At 42.7% G+C, this 25,534-nt stretch overlaps 1 protein-coding gene across 1 annotated transcript in view; it reads left to right on the forward strand.

Moving 5' to 3' along the window:
• Positions 1–23,946, forward strand: part of SLC7A14 (solute carrier family 7 member 14) — a 67,116-nt gene extending 43,170 nt beyond the window's left edge. The window contains exons 4-8 of the mRNA XM_087725257.1: positions 358–575; positions 11,931–12,077; positions 16,277–16,485; positions 18,578–19,455; positions 23,236–23,946. Coding sequence (XP_087581383.1) covers positions 358–575; positions 11,931–12,077; positions 16,277–16,485; positions 18,578–19,455; positions 23,236–23,555 — 1,772 coding nt within the window. The 3' untranslated portion in view covers positions 23,556–23,946. The remainder of the gene's footprint in view (positions 1–357; positions 576–11,930; positions 12,078–16,276; positions 16,486–18,577; positions 19,456–23,235) is intronic.
• Positions 23,947–25,534: the final 1,588 nt, after the last annotated feature.

A 25,534-nucleotide genomic window follows, 5' to 3' on the forward strand; every position in this document is an offset into this window, starting at 1 on the left:
GGGGCCATTTTACGCCCTCCCTGGGCTTCAGGAGGCTGGGGAGAACAAAAAACAGGGCCCCAATGGGTCAACCAGACGTTCAGGAGCTGACTGCTGGTGTGCAAAAGTTCGCCATCACGGTTCTAGGTTTTCTAAAGGTCCCACAAAAAAATGGGGAAAAACACAGAGAAGCTATGAGGATATCTATGTGATGTCATTGTCATGTAGCTGTCCTGTTAAATATGAATGAGCATATAACCTAGCATAGGAGTAAATGCCTAGACTAAGAGAAATCTTCTGAGAAGTTATCTTCTCTGCCATTATATTGATTCTGTCTAGATTTTTTGGAATCACTCATCATTTTTCCTCTCTTCACAGGTAAAGGGGAAGAGTCTTACCCTGACCTACTAGCTTTGGTTATTGCAGCGATTGTAACAATCATAGTTGCTTTGGGAGTGAAAAACTCAGTAGGACTGAACAATGTGTTGAATGTGATCAATTTGGTTGTATGGATCTTCATCATGATTGCAGGATTTACCTATGTGAACGGAGACTACTGGGCTGAGGGGCAGTTCCTGCCATTTGGATGGTCAGGGGTAAGTGAACATTTTATGACAAATCAATAGAAGGAAAATTGGGAAATGGTGATAGAGCCCTACAACGTATTTCTCAACCTTGGTAACTTTAAGTTATGTGGACTTCAGTTCCCAGAATTCCACAGCCAATTGCTCTAGGCAGTTGATAGTATATCATCAGTGGTGTTGATTAGTTGAAAATGACATAAGCCACTTAAGCAGACTTTGCTACAAAACTCGTCACTATTCACCATTCTTCATTAGAAAGATCCATAAAAACTGGTGTCCTTTTCAGATGTTAATGTAGTTATGTGGATTGTCTGAATTTGGAACCTAAGCAGAATTCTTAAAAGGGTAAAGGTTCCCCTCGCACATATGTGCTAGTCGTTCCCAACTCTAGGGGGCACTGCTCATCTCTGTTTCAAAGCCAAAGAGCCAACGCTGTCCGAAGACGTTTCCGTGGTCCTGTGGCTGGCATGACTCAACCCCGAAGGCACATGGAATGCTGTTACCTTCCCACCAAAGGTGGTTCCTATTTTTCTACTTGCATTTTTACATGCTTTCAAACTGCTAGGTTGGCAGAAGCTGGGACAAGTAACCGGAGCTCACTCCATTATGCGGTGCTCAGTGTTCGAACCACCAAACTGCTGACCTTTCTGATCGACAAGCTCAGTGTCATAGCCACTGTCACCTCGTCCAGAAAATTCCAGGTACAGTAGAACCTCTGGTCACAAACACTTATGACCACGACTAAATTGGGTTCTGACCAAAGAATTCACTTTTTTTGAGGCTGATTTCCCCTTCTGCGCCATTTTTTTTTTTGTAAGTGCCAAATTTACAAAATTAGGTTCGGGACACGACAAAATCGGGTTGCGACCAAAGTTATGGAACAAATTATGGTCATGACCAGAGGTTCTATTTTATAGAGAATGCTTAGGAAATTTAAAAAAAAACATCCCTCATGATAGCATAGCAAATTCTTCTGTTATTTTTGTCCAGAAAACTGTGGGCATATAAAATAGAATTATTTATTGGCCAAGTGTGATTAGGCACACAAGGAATTTTTCTCCAGTGGATAAGCTCTCAGTGTAAAATACAACAATAGTGATAGATCATTATCATAATCATTGAAAAATACATTTAACATAAAATATTAGATACAACAGTGAAAATCATGGATACTAAATAAACAATCAACATAAATCATACTAGGATACTAAGTAAACAATAGAAATTGTATGATACAGCGTTTGTGAAATGACTGAGATTCAAAGGAGCCTCTTCTTTTTATGCACGAAATGACACATGTTAGGGCTTTGTTTGTCATAAGAAAGCACAATACTTCAAATTATGCAAAGTAGATCAGATTGCAAATTTGTATTTACCAAAATAAGACATACCTTTGTACTATTAACTGAATAAAATGCACTAAATATGCAAATTGTGCATAAGTACGTTCAAGATCCACATGACAATAATAACAAGTTTTAGGATAGGGGTTTATTTAAAAGAACAAAGCAGAACAAATTCTGTTTTGAAAATGTATATAATGGGGGAACTAATGAATATCGGTATCATTCACCCTGACCACATTTAGGTAACAAATATCCTCATTAGAGTCTGAATTGCCCAATAACAACAATACATTTCTTTAAAAAGCAATTCCTCCAGAAAATTAGACTGCTGAAGGGTTTGGGGCTTGTTTCTCATTCAGCTTATATCCCATTCCTTTTTTAAATATAAAGGGCTAAACCATTACACTATTTTGTAGATGAACTTGGAATTGTACTAGAATGTCCTAACTGTGTCCTAGGATGAACTGCAAAATTTGCCTTCTCATCTTATAGCTGTACACCTTTAGCCTGCCAATAATGAGACAGAGGCAATATTTTACAAAGCAAAATCCAAACTGTGCCTGCTTCCATGTCCACAGAGCCTCTCTTCCACCTGTTTATTTCAATTTTGTTGTTTCAATGAAATATAAAAATAGTGATGTTCAATTCACCCTTTGGGATTCAAAAGCCGCTATGCTAATGTCAGGGTTCCAGGTAACACCCCCAACGAAATAAGACTCCCGAGGGTTGAGTTTCCTCAAAGTTCCACTTTATTAGAGATGTCATATTGGCACATCTGGGAAAACCCAAATCTGAAAGCTTCCAGGTTTTCCTCACCCAAACAAAAGTTCAAGTCCCTGCCCAGCACCCACAGGTCCAATCAAGCATCGTCCCAACTGGAGATGCCCCTCACATCTACCCCACTCCATATAATCCCACCCCCAGGGCTGGGATTCAAAAATGTGTACTATTGGTTTTGTGGGTATGGCTCGGGGGCATGGCATGGCTTGGTGGGCATGGCAAGGGAAGGATACTGCGAAAACTCCATTCCCTCCCCACTCCGGGGGAAGGTTACTGCAAAATCCCCATTCCCTCCTGATCAGCTGGGACTCGGGAAGCAGAGAATAGATGAGGGTAGGGCCAGTCAGAGCTGGTATTTACCGGTTCTCTGAACCACTCAAAATTTCCGCTACCAGAACTGGTCAGAAGCTGCTGAAGACCATCTCTGATCCCCCCTCCCAGTTTACCACAGCAAGGAATATGGCAGGCTGAAGGTCCAATGCAAAAGATGGCTTCCAGGCCTGACAGCTTGAGGCTGTATTGTAGGCACAAAGCCCGGAAAGACCATTTGAATCCAAAACACAGTGGGTTGTGGAATAATAATTACCTTTATTTCAATTGCAGGTAGATTTTCTGCACCGTTAGTTAGATTTTATGTTGTTGTGCTGTTCATCCCTCCATGGGGATTCAGTTAACAGGTGCAGCATCCCACGTGCCTTCAAAATATTCTCTGGAGAGATGGGAGCTTCGGAGAGTAAAATGCTTTCTTCTACCAGTAGGAGTCAGTGAAGTCCCCAGCCTTAATATATTTCACAGCATTGCTACTAAGACCAGGGGTGGTCTTCAAAAATTTCAGCAACGGGTTCTCTGTCCGGTTGCTGGGTGGGTGTGGCCATGGTGGGTGTGGCCTAGTCAGCTACCTGCACAATGGGGGGCATATTTTTGCCTTCCCCAGGCTCCGGAGGTTTTCCTCGAGCCTCCAGGAGGATGAAAACTGCCTCCCCTATGTTTCAGAGGCCTTCCCGGAGGCCTGTCCGTCCCCCCCCCCCCGAGCTCCCAGGTGGGCCCTGTACTTACCTCACATCCAAAATGGGCTGCATTGAGACTCCTGGGAGGGGTGGAGTGGTTGGAGACAACCAATGGGTTTTCTGAACCCTGGCAAACCAGTGGGAGGGCAGAGATCGTCCCCAAGGCCCCTAAAATATGGGGTGCCGCAGGGTTCGGTCTTATCCCCCCTACTATTCAACATCTACATGAAACCGCTGGGGGAGATCATCCGCAGGCACGGGATCAGATACCATCAATATGCGGACGATACTCAATTGTATCTGTCCGCCCCGTGCCAAATCAATGAAGCGGTGGACGTGATGGACCGGGGGCTTGAGGCCGTTATGGACTGGATGAGGATTAACAAGCTTGTGCTCAACCCGGAAAAGACCGAGTGGCTGTTGTGTTTTCCTCCCAAAGATCTGACCAATAATCCAACACTCAGGCTGGGGGGTCAAATTTTACACCCCTCAGAGAGGGTTCGCAACTTGGGAGTCCTCCTGGATCCACAGCTGTCATTCGACCACCATATAGCGGCTGTGACCAGGGGGGCATTCGCCCAGGTACGCCTGGTGCGCCAGTTGCGACCCTACCTGAATCGGGAGGCCCTCACAACAGTCACTCGGGCCCTTGTGACCTCTAGGCTGGAATACTGCAACGTGCTCTACATGGGGCTGCCCTTGAGGAGCATCCGGCGACTTCAGTTAGTGCAGAACGCAGCCGCGCGAGTGATTGCGGGTGTACCTCGATTCACCCGCATTACACCTATCCTCCGCGAGCTGCGCTGGCTACCTGTCGATCTCCGGATGCGCTTCAAGGTGCTATTGATCACCCATAAAGCCCTACATGGCAGTGGATCTGGATACTTGAGAGACCGCCTTCTGCCAATTACCTCCCTACGACCTATAAGATCTCATAGATTAGGCCTCCTCCGTATTCCATCGGCCAGCCAGTGTCGGCTGGCAACCACAAGGAGGAGGGCCTTCTCAGCAGTGGCCCCGACCCTTTGGAACGAGCTCCCCGTAGAGATTCGTACTCTCTCCACCGTCCAGGCCTTCCGCATAGCCTTGAAGAACTGGCTCGCCCGTCAGGCCTGGGGATAAGGACTGTTACCCCGCCCGAATGTAGTATGCATGTTGTTTGCTATTTTATTATGTGTTGTAATCTCAATGTTGTATTCCCCCCTCCCTTGGTTTTCTGTGAGCCGCCCTGAGTCCCCTCAGGGAAAAGGGCGGCCTACAAATACAAATAAAACCAAAAAAAAACCAAACCAAAAAACCCGTAGCAGTCCACCCTCAAGTAAGACCGTAATTGACTTCCAGAGATTGCTTGGAGTGTAGAATCTACCAACCTTGGTTAATACATCCAGAGTTTGGAGAGGATAGGAATATGCTTGTGTACAGGTAGTCCTGTAGTACTAAGTGGGACATTTACTAAGTAGGTTTTGTCCTATTTTATGACCTTTCTTGGCACAGTTGTTAAATGAATACTGTAGTTGTTATAACATGGTTGTTAAGTGAATCTGCCTTCTCCATTGACTTTGCTTGTAAGAAGGTTACAAAAGGAGGCCACATGACCCCAGGACACTGCAACAGTCCTAACTATGATGCAGTTGCCAAGCATCTGGATTTCGATCATGTGACCATGAGGATGCTGCCATGGTCATAAGTATGAAAACCGGTCATAAGTCACTTTTTTCAGGGCCATTGTAACTTTGAACAGTCACTAAATGAACTGTTGCAAGTCAAGGATTATCTGTATTTAGTAAATGTATAGGTTGGCCCACTCTATCCCTATTCTGAGCATTGGACAATAGAAACCAGGGGTGTCAAACTCGTTTTCATTGAGGGCTGCATCAGGGTTGTGCTTCATCTTGGGGGGGACCGGGGGGGGTGGCCAACTCAATGTCACTCATGTTGGGGATGCCTGTAGTGGCCCCAGTGCTCTGCCCATGAAAACGGGCTTCTGAGCTGCGTTTTTGGCTGCGATGGCCTCCTGCAACCCTCTGCCAGCGAAAACAGAGCTTGGGAGGGTTGCGCACAGCCCTTGCAACAGTGGTGGGTTCCTACCAGTTCGGCCTGGTTCGGCCGAACCTGTAGCAGCTTGGTGGCCTGGGTCACTGGAACTGGCAGTGACCCAAGCCTGCCCCGCCCACAAACCAGTTCTATAAGCGGTGCCCTAGGTGGTGCCATCTTGTTTTCTGCGCATGCGCATGCGCAGAACAATTTTTATTGTATGCGCACAAACGCACAGTGCGCCCACAAGCAAACCAGCAGTAGTGCTTGCCGGAACCCACCCCTGCCTTCCAAGCTCCATTTTCAGCTGTGAACGCCTCCTGCAACCCTCTGCCAGCAAAAACAGAGGGTTAATATTTCAAGAACATGCACACATAACAGAAGGAAGCGAAATAGAACTGATGTCATAACAAAATAGACTAGTTCACTCCCAGATATAAATACACATTTTCATCTAGCTCCACGTTTTCCTAGATTGTTATTTCCTTCTTAATTCTCCAACTTTTCTCCACACAAAGTACATCTCCCTGTGATGCAAAGCAAAAGGCCTGAAGCCAAACGGAACTGAGACTTGTTTTAAGAGTTCACTTATCAGAGAGAATGACCTTTCTGCTTCAAATTAGTTAGTTAGAGCCGAGGTGGCACAGTGGCTAGGGTGCAGTACTACAGGCCACTTCAGCTGACTGTGATCTGCAGTTCAGTAGTTCAAATATCACCGGCTCAAGGTTGACTCAGCCTTCCATCCTTCCGAGGTGGGTGAAATGAGGACCCAGACTGTGGGGGCAAGTTGCTGACTCAATTTGCTAAAAAAATTGTAAACCGCTTAGAGAGGGCTGAAAGCCCTATTAAGCGGTATAGAAGTCTAATAAATAAATAAATAAATAAATACTCAGAATTTGAATTTTCAAGGTTTGGCTGATCTCCCTCCTTTATCTAGATTGGCACGTTTAGATTGGATTAACTCTTTCGGGTCTGGAATTCACACACACACACACACACACACCCCTCAGCTTCTCAACACTTCTCGATGTTTTCCTATCCTTTCCTTTCTCTTATGTACAGGAACGTGCTCCTCTTTTACTGCTCATTTTCAAATTAACCCTCCCCTGGTGCCCATATGTGAATTTCACTCAGGTAAACCCAAAAGACAACACTTCCTTCCTAAGTTGTCAAAATGGAAAGTGCTCCAAAGGGAATTACTCAGGAGGGTGATATTAGCAATTCCTAAACATAATTATCTTGCTCTCTGAAGAGATGGAGGCTTAACAAACTAATTAAGCAATGCGTGATTAACTGCATAGCACCAAAAGGCAGATGAGTTGCTCATTGAGATCAACAGTGATACAAGCAAAAAAAAATCTGTTTCGTTAGGAAAGGCTGTCTAATAAAAACGTACCTAGGTCTTCTCTTATTATAACATAATCCTGGCTTATGCACAGAAAATGGGTCAAGTTCTCTTTAGAGCCCCCCCCCCCCAATAGCTTAATTTCCAAGGGATTCTCACCAAGCAGCTTGGCATTCATGATCGAATGAAGAAAGGGTGGGATCAGTGGTGGGATTCAGCCAGTTCGCATCTATTTGGGAGAGCTGGTTGGTAACTTTCTAAGTAGTTCACAGAACCGATTGTTGGAAGAAATCCCATTTTGTTTTTTTCCACTTTACAGGGCTAATCCTGTAAGGAAGGCAGGAAGGAAACATTCTAGTGTTCTTTCTAGCCTAATCTTTATTGACCTGCTTACAGAAACTGCCTCTCCAGTTAACCCTTATTACATTATAACAGCTAAGGCAAAGCGCCCATCGACCTGAGTGACCTTGAGTTGGTCAAGCCCACCCAGTCACATGACCACCAAGCCTCACCTACCCAGATTGTTATTAGGGCAGAGAACCGGTGGTTAAATTATTTGAATCCCACCACTAGGTGGGATTAATCTTTTTTTAAAAGAATAATTTTACCTTGTCCAATGATTCATGCTATGTAAGAGTGAAATTATCTCCCACACCAACATTTTTTGCTTTGGAAAATTCACTCCCCTTACATGGTGTAGGGAGGAGAAGAAAAAGATTTGCTCCAGTTGGTTTTTTCCTCCCACAGGTTGTTGACAAGAGTTAAAGTTACAATGCTGTGGCAACTTTTGCAAAAAAACAAAACAAAGGCTTGGGGTTGGGGAGAGATTTGGCATCTACCAGGGTAGAAATGTGTTCATTTGAGCTGGTCATTTTTAGCTGGCAAGAGAGGACAACAGATGCAGTTGCTCAATATGGATTTGCCACATTTAGCCTCTATTTCAGATGAATTAGATACTGCCCATATTGGAGCTAAAATTGGACAGGCATGGATTTTTCTCCTAGAGCCCATTTTTTATGCCTTTTGGAGCAGAGCTTTGGAGGAAGAGAAGGTTACAGGTAGTCCTTAACTTACAACAGTTCATTTACTGACTGTTCGAAATGGCACTGGAAAAAAGTGACTAACAACCATTTTTCGCTCTTACAACCATTATAGCATCCCCATTTTGATCATGGGATCAAAATTCAGATTCTTGGCAACTGTCTCGTATTTATGATGGTTGCACAGAGGTGGTATTCAGCCGATTCGGACTGATTTGGGCAAACCAGTAGTTCCGACGATCAGATGGTCCTGCATAACTACCCCTGCCATATCCTGTCCTTTATTTCCTGCTTTATACCCTGTTTCCTTGAAAATAAGACCTCCCCGGATAATAAGCCCAATCGGACTTTTGAGCGCATGTGCTAGAATAATCCCTCCCCCGAAAATAATCCCTCCCTGAAAATATTGCAACACAGCAGCAGCCATGAGGTGACCATGCTCGCTGCATCCTGCACCTCAAAAATAATAAGACCTCCCTGAAAATAAGACCAAGTGCTTATTTCAGGGGTCGAAAGAAAATAAGACCCTGTCTTATTTCAGGGAAACATGGTAGCTCATCTCAATCGCATGGCACAGCTGATTCCTCCCCCTCACCCTTGTTATTCTACTTACTATTGCTGACTTGAAAAGTAAGCAGCTGAGCTTCTAAATGCTCCCTTTTCAGCACTGTGCATAAGGACTTTAGCTGCATGCGCATGCAAAGCATACGTTAACCAAACTGGTTGTAAAACCGGCAACATCCCACCACTGCGGTTGCAGTATCCTAGGGACATGTGATCACCTTTTGTGACCTTTTGACAAACAAGGTCAATGGAAAAGCCAGATTCATTTAACAATCATGTGACTAATTTAACAACTGCAGTGATTCCACTTAACAACTGTGGCAAGAAAGGTCATGAAACGGAGCAAAACTCCCTTAACCAATGTCTCACTTAGCAACAGGGCCGGATTTAGGTGAAAAGAGGCCCTAGGCTATTCCACTTATGAGGCCCTTTCACCTCCCATTTTTAAGTTTGTAAATTACATGAGAGACAATAAAATACATCATTACTGTGATATATATCAATATATATATACCTGGCCTCCCGACGGAGGGCGGCTCTGCTCTGCGGCAAAGGCAGCGAGGCCAGCCGCCTCCCCTGCTGCGCTCAGCTGCCCGGCTCGGCCCCCTCACCCTCACCTGCCTGGCCGATGGTGGGCTCCGCATCAACGGGGCGGCCACTGGGAGTGGCCACGCCTCTCGCCCGACCGCCGGTGCCGGGAACATGGGCGGGCTCCCCAACTGCCGCGGCGCTGGAACGATCTTAACCAATACATTTTTATGTTTGTTTATTAGTCATATGCGTAGAATTTCTCCTTATTTTCACTTCAGTGTTTTAGTGTTCACTGTTTTTAGAATAGTGTAATTTTAATTTTGCTAACAATTTGAATGTAGGCCCCTCTTGATCTTGAGGCTCTAGGCTGAAGCCTAGTTAGCCTATAGGAAAATCCAGCCCTGCTTAGCAATATAAATTTCGGACTCAATTGTGGTCGTAAGTCCGCTTTGCTTTTTCTATTGTCACTTTACAGCCAGCGAATGAACAAAAGGCATCCATTTAAAGTGAGTGAGATATTAACAGATTTGATTTGGCTGATTGAGAGTAAGAGAATATAAGTGGGTTCCAGTATGTTTGCTTTAGATTCAGCCTAATGCTGCTAGGTTGATCTTGGGGGGAAACTTTCTTATTGATTGCTTCATGCAGCAACTATTCAAAGTTATGATGGTGCTGAAAAAATGGCTTTGCAAGGAAGAGATGCGTTTGTGACCTTTGCAGCATCTTTCCCTCTCAGTCACATGTTTGCCATCACAGTCAGTATGTGTTGTCCTGTGCCTGACCTTTTTTTTTTGTTCTCTCCCTCCACCTTACAGAGTGGAAAGATTGGGGAGAAAGGGATTACAAGAGAGTAAGCAGACTCATAATGGGGAATACACATTGAGAGCAATGCAGTAGCACAGCTGTTTGCCTAGCATACTTGGGCTTACTCTCTTGTGACCTCTTCCTCAATGATGAATCTAAATTACAATTCTCTTAGTAATTAATCAAACACTGGGGTAAGTGTTCTAAAGGGTGGGGGAGACAGGGAAGCTGAAATATAATTGTAAGCATAGTTGAGATTACATGATTTTCCAGTTAGCCATCACCCCACTTAGCGATCAACTTGCCAGTCTCAATTGTGATTGCTGAATAAAAACTACCTGTACTTCAAGTTGAATCCCATGACTTTTTAAAAAATCAATGCAAACTGAGTGGTTAGCCTATGTAAACACACTTTAATGCTTTCTCTTACATTCTTTCCCAGTGAAAATCCTCATTCTAATGTTGTAGTCATCCTAGTATGACCATGGGTGGGCTGCTGTGGATTCGCAGGGGTTTGGGAGAACCTCTAGCTAAGATTCTGTGCAGTTCAGAGAACACCCCCCAAATCTCACTCCTGGCTGGCCCCACCACGCCCACCCCTCCCCTCCTAGGAGTCCCCACGCAGCCCATTTTGGATGCAGGTAAGTGCAGGGCGTGTGTGGAGGCTCAGGGAGAGTGAAATTTGGGAAGGCCAGAAATGGGCCCGTTTCCGGCCTCCAGAGGGCCTCCGGAGCCTGGTGAGGCTCGAGAAAAGTCTCCGGAGCCCAGGGAGGACAAAAACGCGCACACCCACCATGGTGCAGGATGCCAACTAGGCCATGCCCACCATGGCCACACCCACCTAGCAACTAGCAGAGAATCCCTTGCTAATATTTTTGAAGCCCACACCTGTATGATTATTACACTTACCTTTTAGTTTACTATGCCACCAAATCTTAATTTCTGGTGCAGTTGCTTAAAAAGATGTACCCCTAACTTTGAAAATTTTAAATAGTCAGTAGCCTGATGCCAAATTCATTTTCTTTGCTCTAGAACTGCACTTCTGCTGGAAAACTGGGAGAGGTTACTGAAGTACAGTGTGTTTTTAATTTAAAAATTCCTAGTTTTCAAGATTTTACATGTGATTTGCCTAGGGTTTCATTTAGTTCCATGCAGTTCAACTATTCCATTATTTTTTTTAAAAAAATGGGAAACGGAATAAGAGAAAAGCAGTAAGTGAAACCATTCTACTCAACCCAGGGAAATTGATGAAAGAATGAAACAAGGGGGCTACATAGATTTACAGAGAGTGTGAGAAGGAGACTTTTAAAGATAGAAGAGAATATTTTTAGCTCAGGGTTGAACTGTGGGGTCCTAGGTGCTCTCTGAACTTGGTTAGAATAGCATAGAATAGAATAGAATAGAATAGAATAGAATTCTTTATTGGCCAAGTGTGATTGGACATGTAAGGAATTTGTCTTTGGTGCATATGCTCTCAGTGTACATAAAACGATAAGATACATTCGTCAAGAATCATAAGGTACAACACTTAATGATAGTCATAGGGAACAAATAAGGAATCAGGAAACAATCCTCCGGGATTGGGCGGCCTAGAAATTTAACAAATAAATAAATAACAATCAATATCAATATAAATCATAAGGATACAAGCAACAGTTACAGTCATGCAGTTTATAAGTGGGAGGAGAAGGGTGATAGGAATGATGAGAAGACTAATAGTAATAGTAATGCACAATGTTTAGCACTGATGGCGCTGATGTTGTTACCTAGTTTAGTAATGAGACGCCTGGAAGAAAACAACAAAGATCAGAGAGCACCAAAGACCCCAAAAGAAACTTTTAACTAAAGATACAACAAACATTACCCCTCATTGTATAGCATTAATTAATGTGGAACATTATGTAAATATCTTGCAGGTACTACAAGGGGCAGCCACTTGTTTTTATGCCTTCATTGGTTTTGACATCATTGCTACTACAGGAGAAGAAGCCAAGAGTCCCAATACATCTATCCCATATGCCATCACAGCATCGTTGGTCATATGCCTTGTGGCCTATGTATCAGTAAGTAACAAATTTCTGTGTGAAATTTCTCAATGACATTTTCTGCTTGGCAGGAGAGAAAAAGATGCATGTGAGGGCTGTTTCCACATTACAAAACCCCCGTTTCAAATATTTGTCAGTTCAGCACTGCACTATGACGCTAATTTTCCCAACCAGGTAACCAGGACAAACTGGATTGCAACTCCCTACGGTTCCCAGCTAGCATCACAATAATTTATATCTCCAAGGGAAAAGACATCATAATGATTGGCTTTTCTTAAAGTAGTGGACAGTTACTTAAATATGAGTCAGCAGTGTGCAGCCGTCACCAAAAAGAGCTAATACAATCCTTGGTTGTATGAGCAGAGGCAGAGAGCCAAAATCACATGAATTATTACTACCGATTTATAAAGCCTTAGCGAGGCAACACCTGGAATACTACATCCAATTTTGGCCACCACGTTACAAAAAAGATGTTGAGACTTTGGGGGGGGGGGAAGTGCAAAGAAGAGCAACTAAGGTGATTAAAGGCCTGGAGACGAAAACATATGAAGAACGATTGCAGGATTTGGGTTTGGTTTGGAGTCAGCAAACTGTGGCTCTGGAGCAGCATGTGGCTCTTTCCTCCGTCTGCTGCGGCTCCGTCACCGGTTGGCACCACAATTTTGAGAGAAGCTTCTTGGGCGGGGGGGGAGAGAAACACAGTGCGATAGGAGAGGACTCTATAGCAAAGGGAGGGTTTTCCAGTTGTCTCCACAATTGATAGGGCTTTCAGTTATCGTGACCCGTCAAAACCGCGCTCGACTAAGCCGCGCCCGATTAAACCGCGTCGCTGACGTCATCAACAGGGCGACAACAGCCAGCGCGGAGAAAGAAGGGTGCTTTAAATAGTGCTTTGAAAGCAAGCCGATTCAACTTAAGGTAAGGGTTAGGTTTAGGGTTAGCTTTAGGGTTAGGTTTAGCGTTAGGTTAAGGGTTAGGTTTAGGTTTAGGGTTAGGTTAAGGGTTAGAGTTAGGTTTAGGGTTAGGTTAAGGGTTAGGATTAGGTTTAGGGTTAGGTTTAGGGTTAGGTTAAGGGTTAGGTTTAGGGTTAGGTTTAGGATTAGGTTTAAGGGGGTTAGGTTTAGGTTTAGGGGTTAATTTTAGGTTTAGGGTTTACAGCGTGCTTCTGTCTCCGCGCTGTTGTCGCCCTATTGATGACATCAGCGACGCGGTTTAGTCAGGCGCGGTTTAGTCGAGTGTGGTTTTGTGGTGGAACCTCAGTTATGACAGGTAGAGGAAAAAGTACGCTGTGCTAGGAGGAGACTCTATGGTGGGGGAACTGAACTTCCTGTCAGCTCCAGAATTGAATGGGGGGCTTCCGGTTAGGACTTTTGTGGCTCCCGGTGTTTTCTGTGAGAAACGGGTCCAAATGGCTCTTTAAGTTTGCCGATCCCTGGTCTAGAGAAAAGAAGCACTAAGGGGAACATGACAATATTTCAGTATTTGAGAGGCTTCCACAAAGAAGAGAGGGTCAATTTATTTTCCAAAGCATCAGAGGGCAGGACCAGAAACAATAGATGGAAACTAATCAAAGAGAGAAGCAACCTGGAATTGAGGAGAAACTTCCTAACAGTGAAGAAAATTAACCAGTGGAACAGTTTGCCTTCAGACGTTGTGGGTGCTTCATCACTAGAAGTTTTTAAGAAGAGATTGGACATTCACTTGTCTGAAATGGTAAAGGATCACCAGTGGTGGGTTTCAAAAATTGTTCGAACCTACTCTGTGGGTGTGGCCTCCTTTGTGGGAGTGGCCTGCCACCTATGTGACCGGATGGGAGTGGCTTGCCGCCCATGTGACCGGATATGAAGATGCCGACGACACTTGTCAGAACACCTTAAATTACCTCACACACAGCACTGGCATGCATAAGAATATGATGTAAACTTGTTTTTTAAAAGGCATCTTTGGTTTGCATTAAAACAACTTCAACACACACAATGTTCTGATTGCACCACAAACGCAATAGTCATCCTTACCTTTCACAGAGGCACCAGGTTTTATAAATATGAGCATGATAGTGTAGAATAATCATATCCAAGGACCAGTGGTGGGTTTCAGTGGTGGAACCTCTTCTGTAGGTGTGGCCTGCTTTCCGGGTCCACTGGTGGAACCTTTTCTAACCAGTTCGGTGGATTTGACGAACCGGTTCTACTGAATAGGTGCGAACTGGTAGGAACCCACCTCTGAGGATCACCCTCTTGAGCAGGGAACTGAACTAGAAGACCACCAAAGTTCATTGTATTCTATTCTAGTTTGGCAGCCTATATTAGGCTATCATATTGGAAAACACCCAGCCCGAGGGCGGGGGACTCAAATGTGGGATTAGGTTTGAGCCCTTGCACATCCACAGGAGGTCCAGAACTGACACCACCATCCCTTAAACTCTATAGAACCTTATCTACCTGTTCCTAGGTTAAGGCTGGCAGTCTGAGGAGATTCTGTATAATAGGCAGACTATAATAAAGTACTGAGTTTGAACCTTACATATGTAGTTCTTCTTACTTTGCCTGACAACATCTGGGCTATAAAACATCTAGAACAAAGCATATTTCTCATGGCCATCTGAATTTAAGCAGCCCAGAAGAGGAAGAGCCAAAATGGTGTATCTCGCTCAACACCCAAAGTGGTAAAACAGGAAGTAAAGGAGGAGGAGGAGGAGGAGGAGGAGGAGGAGGATTATATGGATAATGGCCTGAAAGTAGATTTAAGGGTTGCGTTGTTCCTGCATTGCCAATTTAGTCCCTTCAGAAGTCTCAAAGGCACAGCTAACCTAAATTAGCAGAATATATATATATATATATATATATATATATATATATATATATATATATATATATATATATATATATATATATATATATATATATATATATATATATATATATATATATATATATATAGTCTTTACACTTTGCAAATACTGATAATTACAAAACTTTTTAAAATGAATCTATCACAGGACAAAAACCAGCTGAAATTCTGCTCTATGAATGTGGGAATAATACTTTAAAGAGTATTCAAATTCAGTGTGGAACCTCTAGTTTTGACTTTTATGAAAAGACAAAGGAATTTTGACAGATAATTGAATGGGAAATTTAGCTTATTTACTTATAGGTTGAGTGCCAGAAAGGAGAGAAAGACATTTGTAAAATTTTCTATCTGAGAAAACAAAATAACCTGAAAGATGATAAAGAGGGAGGAATTGCTTGTCCTATCTGGGCAGCAAAAGATCTTAATCCAGTCTTGCTAACAAAGAATAAGATAAGTTTGCTAAATTTCTAAATTTGTCTTTGCCTATTCTACATTCACATTCCATTTTACACACACACATACAAACACATACATTATTCACACAGAAGGCACATACTGCTTGGATTACATATTGTCCCTATTTAAATAATCCTCCCATGCATTTCTTTCATAAACTTACAGTTAACTGTTGTTGTAAAATGAGCCTATCTAACGACTCCATTTATCCTTTGGCTTTGCATGCTAATTTTTTTTAAAAAAATCTGAACTATTAGAATATTCATAAACATTCCACAACTTCTCAGTAGCTGAGCCAATGGCAAGACGTGACTCCTTTCAGTCAATGAAGCCAGAATTTAGACACCAATAAATTATAAGGGCAGCTAACATTAGTTACAGGTTTAAACTTTCTTTTATAGTATGGAATTTTCTCCTTTTTAGATTTGCAAAACTAAAAGTTCTGGGTTGTTGCTGTTTTTAAAAAGGAAATAGTATTAAAGAGTTGTTTAATTTAGTATAGCTTAGTTTAGCATTTCACTATTTCCTTATTTTTTTGTTTATTATTATTTATTATTATTTAGAGAGCCAACTGATTCCTAATACTTCTGGATGGCTCACAATTTTAAAAAGTTAACAACAATGCCAACCCCACCCGCAAAAAAACAAAATAAGATCAAGCATAGCTCAAAGACAAATATATAAACAAAAGAAAAACTATCCGACTGTTAAGCCCTCTGTAAATATCAATTTCTTGCTGTTCTCAACACACGTTTTGACCAAAAAAGTCAAACACCAGCAAAACTCCTATATATCAGATGTTACTGTTTTGAAATAATATACTGAAGTTCAGGATTAGTGGAACCTCAATTCTGTTTTCATCCATCTCCTTCTCTCTAACTATATGTACGTATTCCTGTTTTTTGCAATAGGTCAGCATTATCTTAACACTGCTGGTGCCGTACAATGACATTGATACAGAATCACCCCTGATGGAGATGTTTGTTGCTCATGGGTTTTACACGGCCAAGTTCATAGTTGCTATTGGATCCGTTGCTGGGCTCACCGTGAGCTTGCTGGGCTCCCTCTTCCCAATGCCTCGAGTAATTTATGCTATGGCTGGTGATGGACTTCTCTTCAGGTAAACAGTCAACATATCTACACCACATTGATAACCACAATGCAAAAAAATATATATGAATATGCCTATAACAGTTTTAATCCTAACAAGAAGGTTGAGGTTCTCCTTGGGTAGTTGCTTTCTTCAATGCTGAGATAACATCGCAAAACAGTTACGCAGAAACATGTGCGGAATATTTTCAGACTGGGGTGAATGTGATGGCCTTCCCATATTCTTCTCATCATCTGATGGCTTCAGTGGAGGGAGGGTTGTGATTTGTTGCTAATTCAAATTTCCCATTAAGTTCAAACCAGAAAATTCTAATTTTATTTATCTATAGCAAAAAAAAAAATGGCTTTGCCCGGGTATTTATTTATAGGGGAAAAAATGTCTGGACCAAATGTAATTTCTAATGTTGGATATGCCCCCTTACCAGAGGGAGCCCCCTTGTGGAATACTGTGAAGCTGTTACCATGGCAACTCCAGTGTGCTGTACATAGAAGCCATTTTACAGCAGTATAGTAGAAGTCATTTAAGGCACAACAAGCTGTATCTTAACAGAACACACACCCCAAGGGGTTTTAGGGGTGTCTTACCCACACAGTATTTGTTTCCAGAGAATAAGTCATCAGTGTACCAAGTTTGGTTAAAATTGCTCGAGGCTTTCCAGAGTTATGCTGGAACATACACATATACAGCCGTTTTTTTATATATAAATTTAGAAAATGTATATGGCCACCCACTCACTAACAGTGACTCCGGTAGCTTACAAAACTTAATTAAACAATCAAGATAATAAGTCAGGATCTTCTCTAAGTTCTTTGGCTCAAATATAATGGCAATTCTAATTTATATTGCGATCTGCTCACACTCTCACGAGGAGAGAAGAGGAGTACGTGAATGCATATTAGTACAATTCTTATCCATAATTCATCAATCATGAATGAATTCATGGACAATGAGGCATTGTCTATTGCCATGTAAATATTCCACAGTCACTGTGGTTCAAATGAGCATATAATTGAATTTTAGCATATTTGGCCTATATCTAAAATCTAAATAATATGAAATGCTTATTTGAGAGTTGAAAGGTTTAGCGAGAAGGGACATGCATTGAATCCAAATTATGAATATTGCTAGGCCAGTAGTGTGTGAGAGAGATAGAGGGCCAGCCATTTCATGTGGAGAAGCCAACTAAACTGGGCTTTGACTCATTTCAATATCACTAGGGTCTTTCAGAGGGCAGAAAGTTAAATTAGCAATGCAAAGGATGCTATCTGCAAAACTCAATTCTGTACGTTAAGAAAGAGAAAGTTTAGAAGGAATAGTTGGACATCATTCTCTATTTCCCCACTCTCTCCTTCTGCTAAATGTTAACATAGGTCTGTGTGTATCTTGGAGCAATTGAGTTCTTTTTTTCCCATCATTTTTCCTTACAGATACTTTCCCTGCCCCATAAGCAAATAAAATAAATAAAGTGAGCTGCACACGGGGATATTGGAGGTCGGATTGACCTTATGCCCTATTCGTCATTGAAAGTTTTAAGGACGTTTTCAGGCTTTCCTTCTGATGTGTAACATGGTACAGTCTCTTTCTTCATCATGTTGTCCTCCCGATGCATGGAGAATAAATCTTACAGTATTCCAAGTCAATATAGCTTTGATCTAGTCTGCCTAGGAATTTTATAGTCTATCTCAGCAGTGTCAAAACTCGATTTCATAGAGGGCTGCATCAGGGTTGTGTTTGACTTTAAGGGGGGGAGTGGGCATGGATGGGGTGGGTGTGCTAGGGTGGGCATGGCCAGCTTGACATCCTGCAGCCCTCTGCCATGGAAAATGGAGCCCGGAAGGACCACGCAAGCTCCATTGTTGCTGGCAGAGGCACTGCGGGCCGGTCCTTCACTGTTTCCAGGGCAGCCCCATGGACCAAATCTAAGCACCCCATGGGCTGGATTTAGCCCATGGGCCTTGAGTTTGACACCCTTGGTCTATCTCTACATACCTGAAGGACAGTAGGTCATGAAATCCTATCCTACCCAACTCTCTTTGCATTGCCAGTCATTAATATTAAGCAGGGAGTTGATGATAAGTAACTTTCCTTCTTTTCTCCCTAGATTCTTGGCCCATGTCAGCTCTTATACTGAGACGCCTGTAGTAGCGTGCATTGTCTCGGGATTTCTAGCAGCACTCCTCTCCTTGCTGGTGAGCCTGAGGGACCTGATAGAGATGATGTCCATTGGTACTCTGCTTGCCTACACATTGGTCTCCGTGTGTGTCCTACTTCTGCGCTACCAGCCAGAGAGCGATATCGATGGCTTCGTCAAATTCCTTTCTGAAGAGCACACAAAAAAGAAAGAAGGGATTTTAGCTGACTGTGAAAAAGAAGTTTGCTCTCCAGTTAGCGAAGGGGAAGATTTTGCCGGACCCCCCACCAACACCTGTGGCGCAAAGAACCTCCCTTCCTTGGGTGACAATGAGATGCTAATTGGAAAATCAGACAAGTCCACCTACAACGTCAACCATCCCAACTATGGCACAGTTGACATGACCTCAGGAATAGAAGCAGACGAGTCTGAAAACATCTATCTCATCAAGTTGAAGAAATTGGTAGGACCACGATATTACACTATGAGAATCCATCTTGGACTGCCAGGGAAAATGGACAGGCCTACAGCAGCTACAGGCCAGACTGTTACCACCTGTGTACTCTTGCTGTTTGTCCTTATGTTCGTCTTCTGCTCTTTCATTATCTTTGGAGTGGACTATCTTTATGACCAAAGCTGGTGGGCTATTCTTCTGGTGGTCCTCATGGTTCTGCTGATCGTTATGTTGGTTTTTGTCATACTTCAACAGCCAGAAAACCCCAAAAAGCTGCCTTACATGGCCCCCTGCCTGCCTTTTGTTCCTGCGTTCGCTATGCTCGTGAACATCTATCTCATGCTGAAACTTTCAAAGATCACTTGGATACGGTTTGCCGTCTGGTGTTTTGTGGGTATGTCCTGAATTTGAAATGGGAGTAATCAAAGCAGCCTTTCCAAAAATAGGGCTGGACTGAAACTTTAATTCCTATCTTCTTCAAGGTTTTTTCTTGATTTGAGGATACATTCAGTGTTAGGAGCCATGCAGGTGCAGTGGTTAGAATGCAGTATTGCAGGCTAACTGCCCTCAGCCAGGAGTCCGATCCTGGCTGGCTCAACGTTGACTCAGCCTTCCAGATTGTTGGGGGTAAAATACTGACATTGTAAACCTCCCAGACAGTGTGATAAAGCACTGTGGGGTGATATATACCACATTTTTTTGGAGTATAAGATGAACCGCAGTATAAGACTCACCAAGATCTTGAAGAGGCAAATTGAAAAAAAAGTTTTTGCACTCTGCAGACACCCCCCCAAAAAAAACGGCCCATTTTTCATGAAAACGGGCCTGTTTTTTGTCAAATAAAAGCATGCATAGCCTTTAGGAGGCTTGAAGAGTGCTCCTGGGGGCTGGGGGGGCGAAAACAAGCAAAAAATGGCCCGTTTGTTGCTCATTTATGCCCTCCCCAGCCCCTGGAGCACTTTGGAAACCTCCTAAAGGCTATGCACAACCATTTTTGCAAAGGGGGTGTGATTTCAGGAGCCAAAAATTCTGTATTCAGTGTATAAGACGAACCCAGATTTTCACCCTCTTTTTTGAGGGAAAAAGGTGCGTCTTATACTCCAAAAAATACAGTAGGTTTAAGTGCTATTGATATCGCTATTTGGAAGCACCTTGTCTCAAAACCAGGGGTGGGTTCCTGCCAGTTCTAATCTCTTCTATAGAAGAGGTTCCACAAATCTACAGTGCCGTTTAGAACCGGTTCCACCTCCCTCCCCCCGCCCGTCTGGACATCATCAAGATGAAGAGCGAGAGGAGGAATTCTGGGAGTTGAAGTCCACAAGTCTTAAAGCTGTCAAGTTTGAACACCCCTGGGGTTTTTTTCTAAAGGGTTAGGGGTGCAAGGGTCTTATAACTTGACAGCTTTAAGACTTGCGTGCTTCAAATGCCAGAGTTTCTGAGCCAACATTTTGGTTTCAAGGCAAGAGCGTTGTTAAGTGAAAACCACATTTTAGAAGTTGGCCATGCCCACCTAGTCACATGGCTGGCAAGCCACTCCCACTCGGTTACATGGCCGGCAAGCCACTCCCACAAAGCAGGCCACAGCTACCGAAGAGGTTCTAAAAAATTATGAACCCCACCACTGCTCAAAAGCCTAAGTAGCTAACAGTGAAAACGTTCAGGCAATTCTCCCTGGCTTTGAAAATCGCCGTTTATAAAGCTATGAAGAAACATCATGTCAGCTATCTGTAATTCAGCTGTCTGAAACCTATTGTTTTCATTAGCATAGAGAAAGGAAATCTCTAATTGGCTTTTCCAAAATCATTTGACTCACCATCCTGAAGCATAAAGTGATTCCCGATATAGGTAAATAAATAAATACCTATAAATACTAATAAACAAACAAACAAACAAACAATAAAACACAATTTATGACGCAGTCTACATTGTCTGAACCCCGCTTGTTAAGTCACAGTTAAACAATGACATTAATGAATGAATTATGAAATGCCTTCACATAACTTCACTGGATTGAAAAATAAATTATCTGGGACTATTCTAGACTATATTTACTATTGGAGCCTTAAATGAAATGGCCTCTTGTTTAGTCACATCCATTACTTACATTTTCACTGCAAATGCAGATTACTTCTTTTAATGGCTCTTTTTAATCTCTGCTTTTCTACGGCTAGTTTTTGAATAATAACCTAGAGAGAATGGGTAGCCTCTCTGATTTTTTAAAAAAGTTTATTAGGTGATGCATGTACCATATTTTTCAGAGTATGAGACGCATCTTTTTCCCTCAAAGAAGAGGCTGAAAATCTGGGTGTCTCTTATACACTGATTACACTATTTTTTTGCCTCCCAAGACCCCGCCCCCTTCACCAAAATGACTGTACATAGCCTTTAGGAGGCTTATAGAGTGAACTTAGGGGCTGGGGAGGGCAGAAATGAGCAAAAAACAGGCTGTTTTTTGCTTGTTTTTGCCCCCCGTGCCCCAGGAGTACTCTATAAGCCTCCTTAATGCAATTCATGCCCTCTTTTTTGAGAAAATAATGGACCCATTTTGGGGAGGTCTGCAGAGTGCAAAAATGTTTTTTTTAATTTGCCTCTTCAAAATCTTGGGGCGTCTTATGCGCCGAAAAATATGGCAGTTTGTTTTAATCATTTTCTTACGAAACACATAGAAGTGGGAAAGCTTAAAGAAAAGGGAACATAGACTGTCCTTCTTCAACATTGTTCCTTTTCTGCCTGGGTGTCTTGTTTTGTAGCTGAACAATGTAATAAATAGTACATATTTTGGTGGGGAGAAAGAATTCATTGTGGAAGAAGCAGGAACAACAGAACATGAGGCAATTATATAACTATTGGGCGGTATATATATTCCATACTTGAGTTGTAAATATTATAAAGTAAACTATTCAAGTTTATGGCAGTGAACACAGTGGACCTCTGTGAATTGCCCTCCTCTAGGCTCTCCATACTCAGGAGATGACCTTGTTCTCTGCCAGGCTATGAGGTAACACGATTTGCAGCAGCGAGGCACTTCTTGTTGCCTCAGATACACAACACACAGTTCAAGTTGCCTAAAGCAACCTTTCTGTATTTATTGAAGTGTACAATCTTTTTCCAGGCATTGAGATTGCCCTGAGAGACCTCAGAAACAAGGCCCAGTGAAGCAATATGACTTTTTCAAAGGGGGACTAGACATTCTTGTCTTTTTTTTCTCTCTCCTTGAAAACATTCTACTTCTCATCCAAGAAGCTTCTTCATTTCAGACCAAATGGGGGAGAAAAGAAGGATTTGTATTCTTTGTAGTCATGTGGTTCTTAGCATTCAGAAGGTCAGTTGTTTGCTCTCTGTGGCGGCCACTTGGGGATTTATCCAGGGGTGGGCTGCTACAGGTTCACCCAGGTTCAGGAGAACCTATAGCAAACATTATGGCCAGTTCAGAGAATCTCCAAAAGTGACTGTCAAAGTGATATCCTTCCAAAGCTTTTGTGTAGTCCTAATGTAGGAAAATAAATACATAAGAGTCATGGTCGTGCAGTGGTTAGAGTGCAGGACTGCAGGCTACTTCTGCTGACTGCTGGCTACCTGCAATTTGGGAGTTTGAATCTCACCAGGCTCAAGGCTGACTCAGCCTTCCATCTTTCTGAAGTTGGTAAAATGAGGACCCAGATTGTTGGGGGCAATAGACTGATTCTGTAAACCAATTAGAGAGGGCTGTAAAAGCACTATGAAGCAGCATATAAGTCTACAACAGAGGTGGTATTCAGCAGGTTCTAACCAGTTCTGGAGAAGCGGTAGAGGAAATTTTTAGTAGTTCGGAGAACCGGTAAATATCACCTCTAACTGGCTCCACCCCCATCTATTCTTTGCCTCCTGAGTCCCAGCTGATCAGAAGGGAATGGGGATTTTGCAGTGACCTTCCCCTGAAATGTGGTGGGAATGGAGATTTTACAGTATCCTTCCCCTGCCACGCCCACCAAGCCACACCCCAACCACCAAGACACACCCACAGAACCAGTAGTAAAAAAATTTGAATCCCACCACTGGTCTAAGTGCTATCACTACAATCCTTTTTTTTCTTGCTCCTGGCTTTGTCAACTGACCATGATTAAAATATAACATGGCGGACACGGTACACAAACATAGTCATTGATGGGCCAAATTCTCTTCTCTTTTTCCTCAGGGCTGCTGATTTATTTTGGCTACGGCATCTGGAACAGCACGCTGGAAATCACAGCTCGAGAAGAAGCTTTGCACCAAAGCACTTACCAGCGTTACGATGTTGATGTGGATCCGTTCTCCATTGAAGAAGGATTGGACTCCGCTGGGAATGAAAAATATCAGGACTGGGATGCTGCTGATGACAAAGGTTTCTCTTATCAACAGATGGCTGAAGGAAAGGAAAGCAGCCGGACAAGTAGCAAATCAAAGAACAAAGCCAAACACAAACCGAACTCGGATGCATTGATCTCCAATGATGAGTTAGACTACTCGCCAGAGTAGATGCGATAGAAACACAACCATGTCATTTTATTTTATTTGGTCACTTGGGCTGAAATTCAGGGGCTGCATTCACACAACAACTGTTCAACCCAGTTACTGGATTCACCCATTTGGGGGACTAATAGTATGAACCACGATGGCCTAACTCAGTAAGCATTTCCACAACGTGGCAAGCTTCATGAGTTTCATGCAAGCTGAACATATTGTGCAAATGCATTTGTTAGGTCTTTAATTGACCCAGTTAAGAGTGTTGTGTGAATCGAGGCCACAACTTCTTTTAGCTCTCATTTGAAACCCTTCATTCTTTATCAAGGTTTGGATCCTTCTGCCAGTAATTATTTCACTCACTCTCTGCTGCTCAGGATGGTTTCTGTCAAGGATTGATCCTGAATCCACCAATTAAAGCAGTGTTTCTCACCCTTGGTAACTTGAAGATGTCCGGACTTCAACTCCCAGAATTCCCCAGCCAGCATTTACCTGCTGGGGAATTCTGGGAGTTGAAGTCCAGACATCTTCAAGTTGCCAAGGTTGAGAAACACTGAACTAAAGGAATCAAAACTGATTTCTGTACACACAGCCCTGATGTTATTTCATTTGATGTTGACAGCAACTGATCCTTTACACAACCTAGAAGAGCTTGTGAAGCCTTTCTAGGAAACCCAATGCATGAAATGCCGCCTGTCGTTGCACTGACTTAAGCTTTTGCCACAAAATGCATCCGACAAACTATCAGCAACTTAACTCCATTGCTTTCATTGGTAGAGAAAATGTTAATATTTCCAATGCTTTCCTCAAGAACAGGAGCAGACAATCTTTTTTGTATTCAAGGACCATGTTTCTTTTCCTCCTCCTCTGTGGACTTCAGATGGCATGACAGGGATGTTGTGTGCAACATTGCTGAATTAAGGAGAAGGGTTGGAGGCACTGGAATTTCACTGTAATAGATATGTTGTAATCAATGGCATCTTAATTACATCAATTCAGTTTTTTGTTTTGTTTTCTGTGAAAAGTTATGTTCTGGGAGAGTGGAAAGAAGGCCAGGAGACAAAAATGGCCACACAATATGGGCTGCCGACTTTTTCTGTAGAATATACTCTTTTGTGCCCGGTTTGGTGACTATCAAAGTCATCTGGCGAATAGATAAAACTTCCCTTTATTTAAAGATAAGATGGACAAATCAATTTGGTAGGTTCAGGAGGGAACTATAGTATGTTCCCAAGGACACAAAGAAAATAGAGATCCAGTGGTCGGGTAGAACAAGTGCGTCTTTTCACATACCCAAACGTTATTTGCACATTGGCACAGTTTGACTTTTTTTTCCATTTGGGTTTTGATTCCATACTTGTTTTTTTATTTGCTTGTGCCACCTTGGCTAATCCCCACTGATCTGAATTTGTTTCCTGGTAAATCAGGGCTATTCCAAAGAATATGGTCATAAAAGTCAGGTGCATTGGTGCAACCAAAGTTCTACTTGGTATGTACTTGCATCACATTGCCCATGAAGACAAGCAAAGCTTCAATTGCACCTGGCACTGTTGCCTATCTTTACTATTATGACCGTTCCTTGAAGATACCAAAGTGATTAATTATGATATAGCATTACATGATTGGACTAGAGTGGTGCGGTGGCCTAGAGATGGGGCTCTCACCTCATAGGAGCCTGTGAGTTTGATCCTAGGTAGAGGCAGATATTTTTCTCTGGGCACAATGAGAATACGTTTGCTGTACAAAGCTCTGCATTGGCAACAGGAAAGGCATCTGGCCAGTAAACACTCTGCTAGCTCCATACAATTACCCAGACTCCACCCCACAAGGGATTATGTGGTCGTTAAAAGAAGATGATGATGACATGATTGGACTAGATTTGCATCTCAGTTAGATTTTGGCTTGGCTTGTTTGAAAAGCTTAGTCTTTGGTTTTTTAGACACTGGAGGAAATTTGGTTATCCATACTCTCTGATATAAGTTATATAAATCAGA

This window comes from Thamnophis sirtalis, unplaced genomic scaffold, assembly GCF_051295495.1.
Source record: "Thamnophis sirtalis isolate CommonGarterSnake01/CBP01778 unplaced genomic scaffold, rThaSir2_p1.2 scaffold_11, whole genome shotgun sequence".
NCBI lineage: Eukaryota > Metazoa > Chordata > Lepidosauria > Squamata > Natricidae > Thamnophis > Thamnophis sirtalis.